This window comes from Lynx canadensis, chromosome B1, assembly GCF_007474595.2.
Source record: "Lynx canadensis isolate LIC74 chromosome B1, mLynCan4.pri.v2, whole genome shotgun sequence".
Classification (NCBI taxonomy): Eukaryota; Metazoa; Chordata; class Mammalia; order Carnivora; family Felidae; genus Lynx; species Lynx canadensis.
The window spans coordinates 111514156-111537227 of record NC_044306.2 but is presented as its reverse complement, the minus strand read 5'-3'; the positions used below and the strand labels follow the sequence as shown (position 1 = coordinate 111537227).

The 23072-nt window shown below is 40.6% G+C and overlaps 1 protein-coding gene across 3 annotated transcripts in view; it reads left to right on the top strand.

Moving 5' to 3' along the window:
- The window catches only part of ALPK1 (alpha kinase 1), a 142973-nt gene extending 120152 nt beyond the window's left edge, over positions 1-22821 (top strand). For 2 of the 3 annotated variants that reach the window (XM_030313237.1, XM_030313241.1), the window contains 8 exons: positions 1110-1186; positions 2300-2395; positions 4690-4794; positions 5730-7845; positions 10201-10354; positions 14464-14626; positions 15847-16033; positions 18801-19358. In XM_030313237.1, the coding sequence (XP_030169097.1) occupies positions 1110-1186; positions 2300-2395; positions 4690-4794; positions 5730-7845; positions 10201-10354; positions 14464-14626; positions 15847-16033; positions 18801-19000 (3098 nt within the window). In that variant the 3' untranslated portion in view covers positions 19001-19358. Of the gene's footprint in view, positions 1-1109; positions 1187-2299; positions 2396-4689; positions 4795-5729; positions 7846-10200; positions 10355-14463; positions 14627-15846; positions 16034-18800; positions 19359-21995 lie in introns of those variants that run through there. The other variant, XM_030313240.1, reaches the window with a different exon arrangement.
- Positions 22822-23072: the final 251 nt, after the last annotated feature.

The window sequence follows — 23072 nt, the reverse complement described above, 5'->3', positions numbered from 1 at the left end:
AATTGTGTTAAAGAAATGTACAGTTGTACACTGTGGTATTAACCGTAGGATTCTTGGTAATAATTCTGGCATCTGACTTTCAGTTCTACAGGACTCTATGTGATAAGAGGGACACCTTATTCTAAACCACCCTGACACCTTACCCATTCACTCCTCAGAGGGCATTCCTCAGGTTGTAAGGCAAAATTTATAGAATGCTAGTTGTGCTTTATTTTTTTTTCTCTCTTTTAATGTTAAGGGTATACCTTAAAAAAAATGCCCTTAAAGCTCCCAAAGGATGGTTAAAAGGAGGGAAAACAAACAAGGAAAAAAGATAATACGGCCAGCAATTACCAAGAGCTCTGCGGTAATAGGCTCAGAACTGTTAGACCTCAGGTTCAGATGGGCCACGAGGCAAGTACACCTGAAATGCGTAGAATGCTAGTTGTGCTTTAAAATGCATGGCCCTACCCTGTTGTTTATGGTCCATCAAGCCTGAGTGGCTTGCCAACAGCCCACGAAAGGGTCTCTGGCACTGTCCCCACAGACAGGGCAACCTGGACATCAGAGGTTCTAAGGAGGGGTCCTGAGGAGGGACACAGGGCAGCGGCTATGCTGTTAGCTGGAGGGAAGAGGGAACTACTGGGGAGCCGCTGGGGGCCCTGTGGGCTTCTTAGACTGTCCCCAAGCCCTTTGCTCACCTGAACGTAGAAGACTTTAAAAAACAACAAAAAGGAAAAATAAAAAGGAGCTGTAGGTGCTCAAATAAATTACTTAATTAAATAAAATGCAAACTAAGGTGTTTGAAAATGTTAGCATAGAATGGTAATTATTCTTGTAAATACTGTATTTAATTATTTTTATGTTAATGTAGTATTATATATGATATGTAATATTTTTTACTGTTTTCCTGTGAAAGGGAAGCATTATCCGTATTAAATCAGCTGGAAAAATATGTTGCTGTTTTTCCAGCAGATTGGCATTTGCTGATTGCTCTCAATCTAATCCAGCCCTAAATTTTCCTAACGGGAGCCAGTGAATCTTCTTTCTGTATTAGTTTTCAAAAGTATTTTCTAGCACAATGCACAGATACTAGCAGTTTGTCTCATCTCTCTCCCTTTTTTTTTCAGGGATGTGGTACGAAGCAGCAGAGGTAATATGGGCCTCAATCATAGGGTATTTGACCCTTCCTCAGCCAGATAGAAAGGTGGTTTATCTAGTGCTTTTTTTCCTCTCCTATCCTACATTTGTCTTTGGATGATTATCTCCTTGTGGCATAATGCAATGTATTGTTTATCAATTTTATTGGTCCTATTTTTATTGATTCTACATGGGCATAGGACCACGAACACTTGGTAATTTCCTCTTGTGTCTTGCTCCATCCCCATTCACAGCCAGACTCCTGGCATGTATGTAGTGTTTTCACGTTTATTTCTAACTATCTTTTTTTTTAATTTTTTTAAATGTTTTTATTTATTTTTGAGACAGAGGGAGACAGAGCAGAGTGGGGGAGGGGCAGAGAGATAGAGAAACAGAATCTGAAGCGGGCTCCAGGCTCTGAGCTGTCAGCACAGAGCCCGAAGCGGGGCTCAAACTCACGGAGAGTGAGATCATGACCCAAGCCGAAGTCGGACGCTCAACCGACTGAGCCAAATCTATTTATATTTTTATTTCTATTATTCACTTATCCATTTCTTTTATTATATATTTAGCCTTTGCCTGATTTCACAGCAAAGTTGAGATAACCAAGCTGCTTATATGTAAAATCATTTTCCCTCCGTTGAGTGAGCAGACTCCAATCCAAAAAATTTGAGAGGCACCATTTGCTTCCCTACTTAATGTTTTCATTCTCTGTACCTCTGTAAGAGTATTCTCCTCGTTAACTGGAGCACGGTGTTATCACCTGTATCAGCAATGCCACCGCCTACAACCCTTTTCCCACACAGACAGAATGGGATGCGAGGACGCATGCTTGGGCCAATCCTTTAAGCCTCTAGCAGTATGAAGAAGTTAGTGTTGACAGTCCAGTAAAGCCCAACTAAGAAATAGCTGTGTTTACACTCAGGATCTGATGATCTTTCAAGCCTGTGGCATCCAGTTTAGAAGTATTTCCGCTGTCAGAATAACAAGAAGGAGGAGGAGGGGAAAGGGGAGGAGGAGGGAGAGGAGCAGGAGGAGGGGGAAGAGAGGAGAAGCAGAAGCAGCAACAGCAGCAACAATATTTCATATGGAGGACTAGTCATGGCCTTCAGGCCTTGAGATGAGACCAGTAATGGACCTTGAATTCCTAATCTGTGTTCTGTTTGTATTTTTCTTACAGGGTATTTCCACATCACTAGGTATACTGGCAGACATCTTCGTTTCCATGAGCAAAAATGATTATGAGAAGTTTAAAAACAATCCACAAATTAACTTGGTAATTATCACTTGGTCCAGAATGGCATCACCTACAAAACTGCCAACGTTCTTGGTGCTTGGTTTATCAATCTCATTCTCTTTCTGGGAGTCAGGGAGCACAGTGTCTCCCCTCTTCAAGTAACATGAACAGTCCTGGGGACAATTTCTATGGTGTCCTATTTGGCTTGATTATCTTAGCACCTAGCACAGTACCACACATACAGAGGGTACTAAAAAAATTAAAAATGACAAGTAAAAGAATGAATAAATATCATCAAAGTGATAAATGCTTTGAACCCCACTAATTTCTTTCAGAAAGAAATCAGAAAAATAAACTGAGGTCCGGACAAATTAAGTGACCTCTAATTCAGATTATCACACAATTCAGTTTCCACACTTGGCCCATCTCAGTGATAAAGTAAAGGGATAACAATTATAAAACTTTAATTACCCTCTGTTCAAATCAGAGCATCTGTCACTTGTCTAGATTCTTATTCTTAATAATGAGGGTTACTGGGGCGCCTGGGTGGCTCAGTGGGTTAAGCGTCCAACTTCAGCTCAGGTTATGAATTCACAGTTTGTGGGTTTGAGCCCTGCGTTGGGCTCTGTGCTGATAGAGCAGAGCCTGGAGCTTGCTTCAGATTCTGTGTCTCCCTCTCTCTGCTCCTCCCCCCCACCCCCCCCAACACTCACGCTCTCTCTCTCTCTCTCAAAAAGCAAACATTTAAAAAAATTTAAATAATGATTACTAATTTTTATATATTCCTTTATAATTCAAAAAGTATGTGAGTGTATGTGTGTGTGTGTGTGTGTGTATATATACATATATATATATATATATATATACACACATGTATATATGTATATGAGCTCCACAAAACCCTATGAAGTAGGTAGAGCAAAATATATCATTCCGATTTTAGAGAAAAATAAACTGAGGTCTAGACAAATTAAGTGACCTCTATAGTTTGCACACTAGGTAGGAAGGAAACTAGGAGCAGAACTCAGGTCTCTGTCCAGTTTGGAACATCAACATAGACATTGAGCTGCTCTCCTGCACTGCACTGATACTGAAATTATTTTTTTAAGTTTATTTATTTTGAGAGAGATACAGCACAAATGGGGGAGGGGCAGAGAGAGGGAGAGAGGGAGAATCCCAAGTAGGCTCCACGCTGGCAGGACAGAGCCCAATGCGGGGCTCAAACTCACAAATGGTGAGATCATGACTGGAGCTAAAATCAAGAGTCAGATGCCTAACAGAATGAGCCACCTGGCACCCCGATATTGAGATTTTTAATAGTATCACAAAGATTGGCATTTTTTGTTAAATACTAAAGTGACAATAGTAACCGTACTTAATAGTAATGAGTGTGGCGTAAGAAGGCTTGCAGCTTGCTGCTAACAATCTGAGTTTTAACAAAATGTTGCTTGTGCTGTCAGACCAACACAAGAAAAGGGTTATATCTCTAGTTCAGTTGTCTCTGATGACTGTTTAAAACTGTAAACTGCCAGGGCACCTGGTTGGCTCAGTCGGTAGAGCATGTGACTCTTGAACTCAGGGTCATGAGTTCAAGCCCCACGTTAGATATAGAGCTTACCTTAAAAAAGAAAGGAAGGAAGGATGGACAGAAGGAAGGAAGAGGAAGAAAGGAAGAAAGAAAGAGAAAATTTTTAAAAAATTGCTAACTGCCTCCCCACCGTGGAGCTCCTTGACCTTTTCCTGCTTTATTTTTCTCTTGACTATTTGTCACCGTGTCAGATAATATGCATTTTACTCATTTTGCGTATTGACTGATCCCCTCCGCTCAATAGGAAGCAAGCTTATTTACTGCAGGCTCAACTGTCTGCTATCTCCTTCCTGTTTAGAACAGTGCCTGGCACATGGAGGTTCTCAATGCATATTTCTAGGATGAATGAATGAATCTTAATTGCTGTGAAATCATACATTAAAAGGCTCTTTGCCAAGAACAGTGCAGAAATCAGCAGCTAATTTGGCTGCAAAATGTGGGGGATTTCTGTGAACAAAGAGTTGCATGATCCTGCAGAGAAACTTGTGTGAATTATTTTGCACACGTTAGGCCCACTCTGGGGAGGGAGGGGGATGGACTGTGTATGGGTGTTGGGGGATAGGACACTCAATTCCCTAGGGTCCTTTGAGACGCTTAACTCTTTCTTGGCACTGTTCGGGTGTTGTTGTGGTAAAGGGCAGGGTGTCCCTCAGAATCCTGAAAGAAAAGTAAAGGAATTTCATAGCCTGACTTTTGCTAATGGATAAATAATTGTCAACACAACACTTGGCCTGTTTTCTCACAGGGTTTGCTGAAGGAGTTTGACCACCATTTGCTCTCAGCTGCAGAAGCCTGCAAACTGGCAGCTGCCTTCAGTCCCTACACACCCCTCTTCGTGCTCACGGCTGTGGTAAGCAGGGTACAGCCCCACACTCTACCTCTCCCCAGTGATGGAAGCTACCAGTGAGAGGAAAAGGGCTAACCTAAAGTAGGCTTTGTGCACTTCATTAGAGAATTGTAATCAGACCTCATGTATGGAAAGGTTTTATCAGTCAGGGTAGTGACATCCTGGTGGAAGCTAAATTAATTCAGCCTGCGGGTCTGATGTTGTCTGCCTGAGGCCAATGGTTCCCAAGCACAGCAGAATCACACAAGGAGTCTTCTCAAAATGCACATTCCTGATCCACCCTAGACCCACTAAATGCAAATGTCTGGGATTAGTACTCGGAAATCTTTTATTCTGAAATACTGCCCAGGTGCACAGAGGGGTTTGGAAGCCACTACTCTGTTGTTTTGATTATTGTTAAATAAATGATGTGTTTATATATAGCAGTCTTATTTCTCTTTTGCATAGAGAAACTTACTGTGTCCCTGTCCCATGTATAGACTGTTTGCTGAAACTAACAACAGCAGTAACAACAACAACAACAAGTTTATCATCTTTGATCAAAAAGTATCAGACCTGGGCTGGCTCAGTCAGAAGAGTATGTGACTCTCGATCTCAGAGTCATGAGTTCGAACCCCACTTTGGGTGCAGAGATTACTAAAAAAATAAATAAACTTTTTAAAAAAAGTATCAGGCCTATAGTAAGATGGTAGTTAAAACTAATCTCTTACACCTTCATGCCAGCCAATCACATCCATCCCAGTCCCTTTCCCTGATTCACCAAAGAGACTTTAGGTCCTTGACTCAATATGTGATTGTGTATTTTTCTTAGAATATCTGTGCCACGTGTTTATTTTCCTATAATATTTCTAATCACTGTCCTCCAGGAATGAAGTGTTTCCTGATTCACTTCCAGTTTCTATTTCAGTGTCTGATTATGTGCTTGGTATTTTCCTCAGAATATCCGTGGCACGTGCTTGTTGTCCTATACTAGCTCTAATGACTGTCCTGTGGAAATGAAAAATTCATATCTGTGTGAAGCCAAAGAGGCCTTTGAAATTGGCCTCCTCACCAAGAGATATGATGAACGAGTTAGTGGAAAACAAGAGCTTCACAGTCTTCTCAAAGCTGCTTTTGGCCTCACCACTGTGCACCAAAGACTGTATGGGGAGACAGAGGTGGTCCGTACAGCAAGTCAGCTCTGTCATGAAGCTATGGGAAAGCTGTACAGTTTCAGTACTTCCTCTGAAAGTCAGGAGAGAGAAATTCTCTCTCAGGAGATCATGTCAGTTATCACCCAGGTAAAAGATCATTTACAAATTCAAAGCTTCTCAAACTTAGATGACAAGTCTTATGTTCCAGAGAGTTTCAAGCACGGGTTGGATAAACCCATCTTGCATGGACAAGTAGATTTCCAAAAAATCCTTGAAACCTATTCACAGCACCACACTTCAGTGTGTGAAGTTTTTGAGGGCTCTTGTGGGAACAACAAAGATAAACAGAAAGATATGAAAACGGGAGTCTGTATCACTACTCTAGAAACAGAGACAAAAAACATAGATACTGTGTGTACCACTGAAGACAAACCACATTTTCAAAAAAGCACCGTAATATCTTCCTCCCACAAGGCTAAGAATGGTCAGGAGAAACTCAGGAGGATAGCAAGGAAAAACTGGACCCGTTCTGATGCCTTTCGAGTCTCCTTGGATCAAGATGGGGGAACTGAGGTTGAGTCATCAGATCACAGCCATGGTGAAGGAGCTGTTTTGAACAAGTCTCTGAGTGACAGCCAGTGCTCCAGTTCTTGGAGCAAATTATCGGTGGTTAGCTCTTCTACCAGCTGGGAGGAAGTGAATTATGTGGACGATAGGTCAACCAGAAAAGAGCCTTGCAAAGAAGTGCACCTTGTGGATACTGAGTGTTCCGCTGCCCCGTCTGAAGACATCAATGAGGAAACCAGACCTGTACATCCACTATCTTCAGAGCTTCACGGTCTCTCTCTCCAAATGTCCAAGGATGACAATTTAGAGTCTTTGCAAAGTCAACGACACAGCCACGTGCCCTTGAAAACCTCCCATCCTCATAACACAACAGGCATGTTCTCAGCGTCTGGGGCGGGGCTGTTAGAAGGAATTCCAGAAGATGTGCAGAAAGCCAGAAATAGGGGATCCAGAAATACTTCTGCTCATTCCAGACCCTCGTTTGGTTCTGCTTCTTTGTCCTCTTTTGATGCTGGTTGGCCCAAGAACACGGCCACATACCCTTTGGTCCAAGAAGAAGAAACCTTTGAACTAATTGATGAATTTCCAGAAATCAACTATGATGCCGAAGACAGGCATGGAGAGGAAATCAAAAGAGGCACAGGCCTTACATTTAAAGAAAGTTCCGCCTGGGTTGACCCGGAAGGAGAAACAGCAGAAAAAGAAGAGGATATGCCCTTAGACTCTGACATAGTCATGGAGGATCCCCTGGGCCAACGTTCCAGGACAGCACGTAGCTTTTCCACTCTTCATTGGCCTGTTCAAAATCCTGACTCAGGAAAGAGCAGTGGCTCAGTCAAAGAGCAGGGCATCGACCCTGATGCCTCCACAGTGGATGAGGAGGGCCAATGGCTCGAGAGCACAGATATTCACCCCACAAGCAGACGTGGCTCTTACAGCCTATGTGCTCTGAGACAGTCGTGTGGTCAATGGCCTGAAACCCCCAACTCCTCTGTAAGCAGTAACATTCCCTCCTCTGATTTTAGCAAGGACTGCACTACCACGGAGGAGGGAAACAAACTAGGAAACATGCTAAACTGCAGCCAGAACTCCACCTCGTCCTCGGCAGGGTGGTTGAAATCACCAGCATTTTCCAGCGGTTCTTCTGAGGGGGAAAACCCGCAGTCCTTTCTGAATTCCAGTGGAAGTTCTTTTGTTTCATTGCCGGGAATGACAAGGCAAGAGATCCTAGAGGCTCGAACCCTGCTCCCTGATGACTTTGAAAAACTTTTGGCAGGGGTGAGACATGATTGGCTCCTACAGAGACTGGAGAATACAGGAGTTTTTAAGCCCAATCAACTGCACCAAGCATACAGTAAGTACAACCTTTCCAGTAGGTACAGCCTCAGGAAGTATCTATGATTCTGATCGAATAGCTCTGGGGTTTGGATCCAGGCATGAGTATTTTTTAAGAGCCCTCCAGTGGCTTTGTATAAAGCCAATGTCAATAACCTTTGCTTCAGGGTATTCCCGTGTTTTGCCTGCTGCCTTGAATTCAGACTAAAAAGACAGTTCAGGTTGTTACAAAAAAGGGCAAAACGTTCCACTGTAATAGGGTTTCCCTATTTTCTATTCCCTATTTAGGGACTCTGAAGGTTCCGAATCACATTCCTTAGAGTTAAGTAACTGCTTTATTGTTATGTGCCAGTTTACAGGTGAAAAGCCATATGTACATGATCTCATACCCATTAGGGAAACATTATCATCCCCAGTGTACAGATAAGAAAAAGAGAGGAAGCCCAAAGTTGGAAAAACAAAACAAGTTGTACATTTCCTCCTTTCTTCTTCCCTCAATTCACTTAGCCTTCCTATGTATGTGTGCAAGAGGCCCACCTTCTGTTTCCAACCCCAGCTTCTCTGATTGAGTTGCCCAGCCCTCGTCACTATCTTCCCCAGCCTCCAGTCATCTCCCTCCCCAACCCCAGACCCATGAGTTTATCTTATTTTAAGTACTTTTTCTCCTGAGTCTTCTGTTCATTCATCCATTAACATGACCTGGATGCAGAAGGTCCTTGTTCACTTTATCTTAACTTGGATCCCAAAATGTTGCATTTCTTCCTTAGGGCTCATGTCTTTCCCCCTCAAAGAAATGCTTTCTTGCTAGCACTGTTCCTCCTTTCCTTCTGGTGGAGACAGTTTTTACTTTTCCTTCCTATCTTTTCCTTTTTCAATTGAGTAGCATCTTCGTACAGTAGCTGTATTTTCTCAAGTAATTCCTGGACTTTCCCAGCTTAAACAAAACAACTCAGAGAAAATTAAGGTGCACTTTAATATGTAACCATGATTTCTGGAGTTTCCAGGAATCTCTGAGGTATAATTGTTTCATTTATTTCTATCTATGTGGTCTGGCACAGGTAGTAGCCTCCATTATCTGGGCCCCCCAGATAATTAGAAGATGCAAACATGTATCACTGTTCCAATATGAACTCTGGCATTTTACTGTTTAAAAAGCCCTTTATTTTTCACTGCTTTCTCGTATATGTATGTGTGTATGTGTGTGTGTATATATATATGTACATATATATGTATATATATGTATGTGTATATATATGTATGTGTATATGTATGTGTACATATGTATATGTATGTGTACATATATATGTGTATGTGTATATATATATGTATATGTATATATATGTATATGTGTATATATATGTATATATATGTGTATATATATGTATCTCATATATGTGTGTGTGTATATATATATATGTGTATATATATATATACACACACACATACATATATATATATATATATATATATATATATTTTTTTTTTTTTTAGAAGGAGCAGGGGAGAGAGAGAAAGAATCCCAAGTAGGCTCCACACTGCCAGTGAAGAGACTGGTACAGGGCTCAGTCCCATGAACCATAAGATCATGACCTGAGCCAAAATCAAGAGTGGAATGCTCAATCGAATGAGCCACCCAGGTGCCCCTCCACTGCTTTCATACAGAAATTCTAGCCTTAATCCCTCTCCATCACAAGAGAAAGGTTTTGTGAATCTTCATTATATTTGCAAAGCTTTACTTCTTTATTGTACTTCACTAACTTTTTAGTAGTATTCATAGAGAAGGCTAAAATTTGAGAAAATGTCTAAAGAAGCTAATGATTTCAGACAAGCTGGATTAGGATCTGTGTCACTTCAAATTTATTCATGAATTGTAACATCCCTTTGAAAATAACATCCAGGGGCGCTTGGGTGGCTCAGTTGGTTAAGCGTCTGACTTCCACTCACATTATGATCTGGTTCATGAGTTCAAGCCCCACGTCAGGCTCTGTGCTGACAGGTTGGAGCCTGGAGACTGCTTCAGTTCTGTCTCCCTCTCTCTCTGCCCCCCACCCTTGTGTGTGTGCAGTCTCTCTCTCTCTTTCTCTCTCTCAAAATAAAATAAATGGGTAGCTCAGTCAGTTAAGTGTCCGAATTCAGCTCAGGTCATGATCTCACGGTTCATGGGTTCAAGCCCCATGTTGGGCTTTGTGCTGACAGCTCAGAACCTGGAGTCTACTTCGGGTTCTGTGTCTCCCTCTCTCTCTATGCCCCTCCCCTGCTCATGCTCTGTTTCTGTCTCTCAAAAATAAAAATAAACATAAAAAAATAAAAATTAAAAAATTAAAATAAACTTTAAAATACAAATAACATCCATTTTTTCTTACCTTTTTTCCAGATGCTCTTTTATTAAAATATTCTAAAAAATCAGAATTATGGACAGCCCAGGAAACTGTTGTGTATTTGGGGAACTACCTGAATGTGAAGAAGAAAGGCAGACAAAGAAACGCTTTCTGGGTTCATCATCTTCATCAAGAAGAAACTCTGGGGAGGTATTTCTTTAAAACATCTATACCACTAATGTAAAATGGGCTAATTATGCCTTTCTCTTAATCATTTATGAAATTTTGAAAGAGCTGAAAAATTTGGCCAAAATACATATTTCAGATGTCTACTCCTTCCTCCAACTCATTAATTAATTAATAGCAGTTACCACACATTGACCACCATTATGTCAGCCATTTTACATAGACATACATGATGTCAAACCTATCAGGGAAACATTATTATCCCCATCGTACAGATAAGAAAATGGAGTTTCTGACCATGTGGCAGGACAGAGAGCCTTAAGCGCTCCCACTAACAAATGCTGACAAAAAAATCTAGTTAAACTACAAAAGCCCCACTTATAAGTAATAAATGAGCCTGCAAAAAAGGTAGGAAAATCCTTTGAGCCTACAGATACGAAGCATATCCAGGGATATAAATGTATACCGAGCCCCTAGGACACTCTGTACAAGTTTTGAGTGGGGTAGGATGAGACGGCAGCTAGTGATAAAAATTACACATGGAAGGGAGTGAGTTTAGATACCATCCATCCATATAGAGCAAGGATTCAGGAATGGATACATCCTCAAGGAAAAAGTTTTCTTTTTTTTTTTTCTTAAAGTTTATTTATTTTTGAGACAGAGAGAGACAGAGCATGAACGGGGGAGGGTCAGAGAGAGGGAGACACAGAATCTGAAACAGGCTCCAGGCTCTGACCTGTCAGCACAGAACCCGACGCAGGGCTCGAACTCACGGACCGCGAGATCATGACCTGAGCTGAAGTCGGCCGCTCAACCGACCGAGCCACCCAGGTGCCCCAAGGAAAAAGTTTTCTTAAAAAAATACTCACCCCATTGAGGTAAACACCTGGAAAATTTTTAATTTGGCCTTAGTTCTTGACAACAACTTTAAGCAAAAACTTACTTGAAAAATTTGTAACCATGTTACTATTTTTCCCCATGGAGTCTGAGGCCTACTTTTACATCATCTGTGTATTGGAAAAGACCTATCAGCCAAGAATTTTAAGGTGAACCCTGCTCTTTATCCAAATCCAAATAATTTAAGAAATAAGTAGGAAGAGAGGAAGTAAGAGAGAGAGAAATTGGGTGATTCTTAAAAAGTGGAAGTACATTTCTTGAAAAGGTTGTTGATGATAATAATAGTAGAAACAATAAATATATTTACCAAGTATATACTTGCCAAGCCTCATTTTAAGTCATTTTTATACTAATCTAATCAATCATCACAAAACCCTATGAGGTTAATATTATTATCCCCATTTTACAGATGAGGGAACTGAGGTGCAGAGATGTTAAGAAACTTGCATCCAATGATGGAGCCGTGTGTTATGGGTTGAATGACTTTTTAACGGCTGTGTGCCCTCAGCCTCAGATTCATACGTTGAAGCCCTAACCCCTTGTACTCAGACTAGGATCTTACTGAAATAGAGTCATTGCAGATTAATTAGTTAAGATGAGGTTGTACTGGAGTAGAGTGGGCCCTTCGTCCACTGTGATTGGTATCCTTATAAAAAAGAAATTTATTTTTTTAATGTTCATTTATTTTTGAGAAAGAGAGAATGTGCATGTACCTGCACACACGAGGGGCAGAGAGAGAGGGGGACAGAGGGGACCCAGGCACCGCTCTAAAAAAGAAATTTAAAGAGAGACATGCACGTGGGGGTGCCTGGATGGCTCAGTCAGGTAAGCATTCAACTTCGGCTCAGGTCATGATTTTGCGGTTGGTAAGTTGGAGCCCCACGTCGGGCTCTGTGCTGACAGCTCAGGGCCTGGACCCTGCTTCCAATTCTGTGTCTCTCTCTTTCTTTGCCCCTTCCTACTCACACTCTGTCTCTCTATCTCTCAAAAATAAATAAACATTAAAAAACAAGAGAGAGAGATGCACACAAGGAGAATGCATATGAAATTGTAGTTATTGTTGCCATAAGGCAGGAACCACCAGAAGCCAGGAGAGAGGACCGGAAAACATTCTTCCCTAGTGCCTTCAGAGGGAACGTGACCCTGCTGATAGCTTGATCTTGGACTTCTAGGCTCCAGAACTGTGAGAGAATCTATTTCTGTTGTATAAGGCACCCAATCTATGGCACTTGGTTGCAGCAGCCCTAAGAAGCTAATACACCAGGATGCATCATAGGAGGATCTGAGATGGGAAATAAAAGAGAATAAGAAACATGGAAGATGGAGTGAGAGGGTCCAATATATGTCTGATCAGAAAAAGATAACAAAGCAAATATCTATTTGAATAGATAATATCTGATGATTTTCCAGAATTGCCAAAACCCGTTAATCTTCAAATACAGGAATCACAATGAATCCTAAGCAGGATAGAAAAGGAATGAGGGAAGAAACTAGAAGAGAGGAGGGGAGGAAGGAAGGAAGGGAGGAAGGGAGACAATCGTAAGTCCACTTCTAGCCACATTGTAGTCAAACTTCAGAACACCAAGGACAAAGAAACAATCTTAAAAAGCAGTCAAAGAAAAAAGAGTTTACTACTAACAAATCTTTACTGAAGAAAAATGACCCCAGCAAAATGGCATGAGATGCCAGAAAGAATGGGTCTACATTCCCAGATTGCTGATCCTGTGCCTAGCACTGGAGGTCCTCTGACAGAATGCTTGGGAAATGATCCTGTACCAAGGTTTGCTCAAAGTTCCAAACGGGTTCAAAGTTCTTGCAGCCCAGAGGTCCGTCCATAGCAGAAATGCTCACAGCACTGACGGAATACCTCTGTTAGGACAGCTGGTCCCCTGCAGCCTGCTTTCTGATGCCATGTGGGTTCCTCCTCTGCAGCCACCCCTGTCAGGTTTCTTTTCGGATCCCCAGGAGGCTGAATGGCCAAAACTGCAGCCAACGTGGATTTCATTACCTTATTGGCAGAAACTTCTGGAGAGAGTTTTCTCTAGTTGAGGCCTGTAACTCTAACAGTTCCCTTCGATTTTTGGAGGTCGCTCTGGACGCATGTGAATTACTCATGAATTCACACCAATGTATAGCAAATATAAACCACAGTAAAGTGTGATAGTTACTTCTTGCTCCTTTCAACACTTAATCATTTACTGCCTCATTTATTTTGTCTCCAAGTATGCATAAGTCCTTGAAATATACATATTTCATACTTTCTTTGAAACACTCAGGTCTGACTAGCACAATGCTATATGCATAATAGGTGATGATGCAAACAAATATTTGTAGAGATGAAGGACTCTCAAGGGGAAGGGGTAGAGGAAGGCTTCAGATTGTTTAGTTAGCCTGTTTAAGACCACGCTGCAGGTAGTAAAAGATCTGGTTGCAGAGTCTGCACTTTCTGGTGCCCATCCTGGCTCCCTTGGCTTACCAAGGAAGCCTGGCAAGCTGATTCGTTAAGGGGAGATTTCCTCTATAATCAGTATTATCCTGGAGCAGTGTATCAGACAGGGTTCTTCAGAAAAACAGAGCCAAGAAGATGCAAACATATATAGACGAGAGTTATTGTCAGAAATTGGCTTGCATGATTATAGAGGCAGGAAAATCTCAAAATGTGTAGTTGGCAAAGTGGAGACCCAGGACAACGAATGGTGTAGTTGCCAAGGCCAACAGGTGGAAGACCCAGGAAGAGCCGATGTTTCCCTTCAAGTCCAAAGGCAGGAAAGACCCATGTCCAGCTCAAAGACAGTTTGGCAAGAGGAATGTCTATCTTGGGAGAAGGTCAGTCTTTTGCTATTTGGTCCTTCAGCTGATTGGATTGGGCCTATCCACATTAGGGGGAGCAATCTGCTTTACTCAGTCCGTTGATTCAAATGTGAAATTCGTCCCCAAACAACCTCACAAAAACACCCATAATAACGGTTGATCAAATATCTGGGCACCTTATGTCCAAGTGAAGGTGGCACATAGAATTAACCATCACAGTCAGCTAGCATGAATTATGTTCTGTTGTTCAGGAGGCTCTCACAAGATTATTTGAGTCATAGGAGAATTCAAGATAATATTGACTAAGGTAGAGAAAGAGTAACATCTTTCAAGCAGTTTTGTGTATCTTCTTTGGTCTTTGCTGTCTTACTCTATGGTAGGATCACTTTTGCATTTCTTTTTGTATTTTTTTCCTCTGGTCGTAGGTATGTTGGGAAAGAATATAAGGAGCAGAAGGGGCTCTGGCACCACTTCGCTGATGTGGAACGGCAAATGACCGCACAGCACTACGTGACAGAATTTAACAAGAGGCTTTATGAACAAAAGATCCCAACACAGATATTCTATATCCCGTCCACAGTATTACTGGTGAGATTAAAGGGAGTAAGGGTTTGCTTAAACAGGCCTATAAATATATGTCAGGTGAGATTTCTGGTAAAATCCAGTAAACTCAGTTACCAGACTCCTTCATCTACTTCGTCTGCTTTATCCACTTAGACATGTCAGAACTAAGACCCTCTCTACCCTGAATATACAATTTGGATCTTGGATCTCCCAAATCACGCTGTTAATTTTGGTATCTGGTCTGCATACATGGTCAAGTTGGCATTTGTAGTATCCTTTCTTTGTGTACTGTCTGTACTTTCAACGAGAGAAGAAGGACCCTGAAGATCATATGTAGTACAAATTATTCCCTCAGCACAATGCATTCATTCCCTGTTTCACATCTGTTGGACCCCACCCCTTGTGACCAAGTGATTACTAAGTCATAGCTTAAATACCTTTAGTAAGGACAAATAATTATTACCTTTTCACTTTCAAATAATTCTAGTTGTTAGAAAGCTCTTAGATTTAGCCCAAATCTGTCTTCCTCTGAATTCTACCTGTGAATTACAGCTCTACCTTCTGGGGCCATCGAGACCAATGTGTTTTCACTAGGATATCTCTTTAAATATAGATAGGCAACAATCCGCCTCCACTGACTTTTCTCTTATTTGGATCAAGAATATTCTGCCTCCCCAACTATATCGAATCCTTAGCTCATTCACACCTAAAGGATTTTGTTTTACTTTGGCCAGAGACATTTTTAGACCCATATTCTATTACCACTAATAACAGCTATCATCCATTTTTCACTTTCTTTATGTCAAGCACTATGCCAGACATTTAACACATTAACCTTTGAAACAACTCTGAAAAATAGATGATACACACAAATGCTTAGCTGACATTCCAGTCCCGTGTCCCAGCACATGATCTATCCACATATCCTAACGGGCTAACTCCCTGGGGTAGGTCCCATCATGGCCTCATTTTTATGTGAGCATTTTAAAGAATAATAATAATTTTAGGTTCTCTTATATATCACATAATATGTTAACCACCCTACATGCATTTTTCTCATATAATTCTTTTAACACTCCTATAGGGGCTATTATTATAATACCTGATTTACAAGCGGGCAAACCAAAATCTATAACAAAGCTCCTAAGTGGCAAAGCCTGGGTTCAAAGTGAGGTCTGCTGGACCCCAGAGCCTGCAGCCTTCCTAGCCATTGTGGTATATTGTCTCCCATTTCTATTTTTCAGATTTTGGAAGGCAAGACAATAAAGGGATGTATAAGTGTGGAACCTTATATCCTGGGAGAATTTGTAAAATTATCAAATAATGCGAAAGTGGTTAAAACAGAATACAAAGCTACAGACTATGGCTTGGCATACGGCCATTTTTCCTACGAGTTTTCTAATCATAGAGATGTTGTGGTCGATTTACAAGGTATGTGAAATTGGGGATTATTTTTTTTACTTTTAGTGTTATTCATATGTAAATATGAGATCTTGTAACTAGCTCTTCCAGTCATTATTTAATAGATTGTTCAGTGCCTAGACTACCATGTGTAATTAAATTAATCGATTTTATGGGGTGCCTGGGTGGCTCAGTCGGTTGAGCATCTGACTTTTTTTCTTAGTTTTTTTAATTTTATTTTTTTATTTTTTAAAATTTACATCCAAATTAGTTATCATTTAGTGCAACAATGATTTCAGGAGTAGGTTCCTTAGTGCCCCTTACCCATTTAGCCCATCCCCCCTCCCACAACCCCTCCAGTAACCCTCAGTTTGTTCTCCATATTTATGAGTCTCCTCTGTCTTGTCCCCCTCCATGTTTTTATATTCTTTTTGTTTCCCTTCCCTTATGTTCATCTGTTTTGTCTCTTAAAGTCCTCATATGAGTGAAGTCATATGATTTTTGCCTTTCTCTGATTGACTAATTTCACTTAGCATAATACCCTCCAGTTCCATCCACATAGTTGCAAATGGCAAGATTTCATTCTTTTTGATTGCCGAGTAATATTCCAATGTGTATGTGTGTGGGGGGGGTGGTGGTGTGTGTATATACACACACACATACCACATCTTCTTTATCCATTCATCCATCCATGGATATTTGGGCTCATTCCATACTTTGGCTATTGTTGATAGTGCTGCCATAAACATGGGGGTGCATGTGTCCCTTCAAAACAGCACACCTGTATCCTGTGGATAAAGAGCATCTGACTCTTGATTTCGGCTCAGGTCGGGATCTCATGGTTCGTGAGTTCAAGCCCTATATCGGGCTCTGTGCTGATCGTGCAGAGCCTGCTTGGAATTCTCTCCCTCTCCTTCTCTCTCTGTCCCTTCCCCACTTGTTCTCTCTCTCTCTCTCTCTCTCTCAAAAGAAATAAACTTAAAAATAAATAAATAAATTTAATAAATTGATTTTACTATATGTAGCAAGTGCTGTCTGAAAAAAAAATGTGTAAAGGTTCTACAAGTGTCTAGAGTAATACATAATCAGTGAGAAGATCTGCCTCACATTCTGTTGAGCTTAATTCTAGAGCAAATCCACAACAGCTTTTTAAAATTTCACTTAAGTGTATTTGAGTGATGTAGGTTTTTTAATATTGCATGTTTTAATATGTGAAAATCTTTCCACTCTTTCATTTCTTCAGCCCTTTACCCTTATTACAAGTGTGATATTGGGTTTCATAAATGGTGATCATTATGGAACAGAAAGTTGTGTGTACAAAAATCTGACTTTTTAAAAATTTTCTGCATTTATATTTTAATTTTGTTTCAGTTCATCTAGTATTTTATTTATCAGAACTATTATACTGATATAAGAGCCAATACTCTTCACTTCATTTAAATGATAAATGAGGTTTATTATAATTGTTTTTAATAATGATTCTATGACCATTCCCCAAGATTTTGTCTACTCCCCTTCTGTAGCATTTATCATCACTCTCTGCCATATTATATATTTTACGTACTTATATTGCTTCTTAAAAAAATTTTTTTTTAACATTTATTTACTTTTTTTGAGATAGAGAAAGACAGAGCATGAACGGGGGAGGGTCAGAGAGAGAGAGGGAGACACAGAATCTGAAACAGGCTCCAGGCTCTGAGCTGTCAGCACAGAGCCCGACGTGAGGCTCGAACTCATGAACTGTGAGATCATGACCTGAGCCAAAGTCGGACGCTCAACCGACTGAGCCACCCAGGCGCCCCCTTATATTGCTTCTTAATCTGTCCCACTTCACCAGAATATTAGCTCAATGAGTGTAGGGATATTTTTTATTGGTTTTTTTTTTTTTTTTTTTGAGAGAGAGAAAGAGAGTGCATGTGCATGAGTGGGGAAGGGAGAGAGAGAGAGAGAATCTTAAAATTTTTTTAATGTTTATTTATTTTTGAGAGAGAGACAGACAGAGCATGAGCAGGGGAGGGGCAGAGAGAGAGGGAGACACAGAATCCAAAGCAGGCTCCAGGCTCCGAGCTGTCAGCACAGAGCTCTATGTGGGGCTTGAATTCATGAGCAGGGAGATCATGACCTGAGCTGAAGTCTGACCCTTAACCTACCGACCTACCGACCGAGGGACCGACCGACTGACACACCCGGGGGCCCTGAGAGACAGAATCTTAAGGAGGCTCCACACTCAGTGCGAAGCCTGACTCAGGGCTCCATCACACAACCCTGGGATCATGACCTGAGCCAAAATCAAGAGTCAGCCACTCACCAAACTGAGCCACCCAGGCACCCCAAGTGTAGGAATTTTTGACTCACTCGTTCATTGCTAAATCCCCAGTACTCAAAACAGTGTCTTGTACAGCATGTATACTCAATAAGTATTTGTTAAATGAACAGATGAATATATGAATTAATGAGTTAGGCACTAAATAAACGTATGCATCATGAAATAAATATTCAATATATTGTGATCTTAGTAATTAAACTAAGTGCATTTTACTGCTCTCTAATTCCTTGAAAATTGGTGATCTAGGTATGTCATAGCTGACAAATTTAATTACTCAGCATTTAGTTTCCCTTTTTAAACCAATTATTGGAGTATGCAATACCAAATCCCTTAGCAGAAATTTATTAAAAGTAAACCATTATGACCAGGTTTTTAAAATATCTCTTTAAGCATATACATTTTATTTCTCTGAAACACATTACTGACATTTGTAGAGGATTTAATTCTCATACATATTTATTTCTCTTGTAGGTTGGGTGACTAGTAATGGAAAAGGGCTTATCTATCTGACAGATCCCCAGATTCACTCTCTTGATCAGAACGATGTCACTACCAATTTTGGAAAGAAGGGAATTTTTTACTTCTTTAATCACCAGCATTTGAAATGTAATGAAATATGCCATCGTCTTTCTTTGACAAGACCTTCAGCTGAGAAACCAAATAAGTCATAGACTATCTGGCGTGGTAATGGGATGGGCTTGGTGCCACTCACGGGAGCTGGGTCTTCCTCTTCCCCCAGGCACACACAGTATAGTGAAGCCTGGTCCCCTCAGACTTAGGCAGGCCTGTGGGACTACTTCTGGCCAATGACTTGTGAGAGGAATTAGTGCCTATCCATTTCAGACCCATACTTAATTGCCAGTGTGACTTGCTATGGAGTTACTTCTGCCACAATTACCAAGAATATGTCAGGAGACAGCTGCGTAGCGGCGTAAGTACTACAATGAGGGCAACACGGGAAAGGCCCCCAAGTGACCCATCATGGACACAAAACAGATGAGAAATAAACTTTTGTGTTTAAGCCATTGAGATTTTGGAGTTTTTTGTCACTATCAATGCTGATACCATGAGTGTTTTTCTTATTGCAATATTTAGGAGTTCTCTGTACATATTAAAGAATTCAGGACATTGTGATAGAAGTTACAGTTTTTTTTCTCTTTGTTATCTGACATTTGACTTCATATGAAACTTTTTCTTCCATGCAGAATTTGTTTAATACAGTTGAATTCATTAATCTTTTATTTTATGGCTCCTAGGTTGCATGTCATATGTAGATCCTCCTGACCATGGGTTTATTTTAATCCCACTATATATATATATATACACACACTTATATTTATATTTATATTTATATATATACTTATATATACTTATACCCTTATATATATACACTTATATATATACTTATATATATATTTATATATACTTATATTTATATATATATATATATATATATATATTTTTTTTTTTTTTTGAGAGAGAGAGAAAGAGCACATGAGAGTAGGGGAGAAGGGCAGAGAGAGAGAATCCCAAGCAGGCTCTGCTGAGCCAGATGCAGGGCTCAATCTCACAACCCTGAGATCATGACCTAAGTCAAAATCAAGAGTCAGAGGCTCAACCAAGTGAGCCACCCAGGGCCCTCCCCCACCATATTTTCTTCTAGTGCATTTACATTTGTGAAAGGTGTGAATGAAGAATAGTGCATTTTAACAGCCACAACAGTCCACTCCTTACAGCACACAGATCTGCTTCTTCACACAGGTGTGGGGGGGGGGGCAGCTCATCCAGGATCTTGCTAAAAAAAACTTAGAAAATGGATATTGGTGAGATGTTCCTTTCCTGAAGTTAGGCTTTGGGGCTGCAACTAGTTTTCACCCTTTCCCTCCTCCACAATTCATTCTAAATTTCCCTCATTCTTTAGTATTACTTCCGCAAGTCTTAGTGTTTACCTGGTGATGTGACTCAGACTTACATATGTGAAGTTTCTGGATGCTTGATAGAGCTTTCTCAGGGGTTACTGCACACATCTGTTCACAACTGCGTCAGGGCAAGTGAGAACAGTTCAGATCTGCTGCTGTGGGAGTGTGGTTGACTGGGAATCCAGCTTCCACTCCACTGGGTCCACTGCTGAGTTCATGGTGAAGTCACGCTCCCCAGTGTGCTCTCAGCCACTGACTCAGCAAGGCCAGGACACTTTAAACAGGTAACTGCACATGAAGTCTTCCCACTGGCCTGATCAAAAACTTCTTAACACTGCTGTCCTCTAAGACTCTTCCTGCCGAACCCTCCTTTGTCTGCCTTCTCCTTTCACAGATGTCAGACCTGTGTACTCTTGTTCCCACTGCTGAGCCTTTACAGTCATTTCTCCCAATAAATATCATATATGTCTAATCCTTTTTTGGCATCTGCCTCCTAAACAACCCAAACCAACACAAGTTTATTAAAGAAATGGGAAAAACCTCATCCTATTCACGGATAAAGAGGGAGGGGTACCTGGGTGGCTCAGTCGGTTAAGTGTCCAACTTCAGCTCAGGTCATGATCTCGTGCTACAGTGCTACATGAGTTCAAGCCCTGCGTCGGGCTCTGTGCTGACAGCTCAGAGCCTGGAGCCTGTTTTGGATCCTGTGTGTGTGTGTGTGTGTGTGTGTGTGTGTGTCTGCCCCTCCCCCCACCTCTCTCTCTCTCAAAAAGAAATAAACATTAAAATTTTTTTAAAAAATAAAGAGGGAAAATCATAGTCTCAAAAGATGCAAAAAAAAAAGGTTATTTATTGAAAATCAACTCATGGTAAAAATCTCTTTGCAAACTAAGCACAAAGGAAAGCTTTCTGGATCTGATAAAGGGTTTTTTTTTAACTTTTTTTTAAGTTTAATTATTTATTTTTAGAGAGAGAATGCACACTAGCAGAGGAGGGGCAGAGAGAGAGGGAGAGAGAGAATCCCAAGCAGGCAGAGTCTGACTCAGGGCTCAATCCCACCAACCATTAGATCATGATCTGAGCCAAAACTAAGAGCCATCTAAGCTCCCCTAATTTTGTTTTAAAAAACAGCAATATCATGGGGGTGCCTGAGTGGCTCAGTCTGTTGAGCATCTGACTCTTGATTTCAGCACAGGTCATGATCCTGTAGTCATGGAATCAAGCCCCGCATTAGACTCTGCACTGAGCGTGGAGCCTGCTTAAGATTCTTTCTCTTTCTAGCCCTCTGCCCATCCCCCATCCACGGTCTCTCTCTCTCTCTCTCTCTCTCTCTCTCTCTAAAAAAAAAGAAAAAAAACAAAAGGAAATCACCATACACCCCTTAATGAAATAATAGACCTGGGAAATAATCACTGATAGATCACTGATAGAAGAACTTTACAATGGAGGAATCAGGCTGTTACACCTCAATCAACTGTATCACTAAAAGCGGGACAATAAATCAATGATATAATAACACTTTGGAGACAATAAGGGATTTTTAATGTTTACTAAGTGTTAGATAAAATTAGTGAAGTGGTATCTTAAAACAATACTAAAGCCAAAAAAAAAGTGAAGGTGGAAGTGAAAAAAGCTTGGTTCTTTTTTGGTAATGTTGAAGCAGGGATACAGGTACATGAGTATTCATTATATTAGCCTTTCTCATTTTGCATATATTTTTTAAATGTCATTTTTTTTTCATTGGAAGGTGATAAAAAGGAAGAAATACCAAGGATAAACCAAAGAATGGGTTGGTAGAGATGAAAACTGTGATTTGTCAAACAAGCTAATCAAGAAAGAATATAAGAAAGAGTGTTCAACAGTGTGAAGTCCTGCAGAAAAATCAAGAAGAAATAGAATATGTATTGAGGGCCTGAGGATAACGAAGAGATTGGTGACAGCTAAAACAAGCCATTGATTGACAGAATGACCCTCTGGATATTGTAGAACAGAGATCAGCAAACTATGGCCCCTTGGGTCAAATCCTGCCACCATTCCAAGTTTTATTGGAACAGAGCTACACTCATTCAGTTACATATTATCTGTGGCTGAACTTGTGTTACAATGGCAGAGCTGAGGAGTTGCGTCAAAGACTGTGTGTCCTACAAAATCAAAAATATTTATTACCTGGGCCTTTACAGGAAAGGTTTGTTAACCCTTGTTGTAGAAGAAGAGATCAGGAATAAAGATCAGGTTTTTACATTTACAAAGAAAATGTGAGTATCTCTACCAACACAAAAGAAAAACAGGTAACACAAATGGATGAAGAAATTGGAAATTTGAGGTGATAAAGAAGGAAGTTGATGAAAAGCACGTATCAGATCACCCTTTCCTTTGTGAAGTCAAAAGTCTAGGCTATCTGTTGAATGAGATGAGGCTAACAACATGAGGGATTTGAGTGGAGGGAAGGTTGTGACATAATGCATATTTCTATATCAAAAAGAGCAGAAATAGGGGTTCCTGGGGGGACTCAGTCAGCTAAGTGTCAGACTCTTAGTTTTGGCTCAGGTCATGATTTCAAGGTTCACAGGATGAAGCCCCCTGTCAGGCTCTATTCTGACACTGCAGAATCTGCTTGGGATTCTCTCTCTCTCTCTCTCTCTCTCTCTCTCTCTCTCTCCCTCTCTCCCTCTGCCCCTCCTCTATGCTTGTGCTTTTTCTTTCTCTCAAAATAAATAAACTTTTTCTTTTAAGTACAAATTGTACTACTGAGGGGAATTTGCAGAAAATTACATTTTAAGAATCTCTTTAAATTGTTATATATTTACACCAACACCAATATATC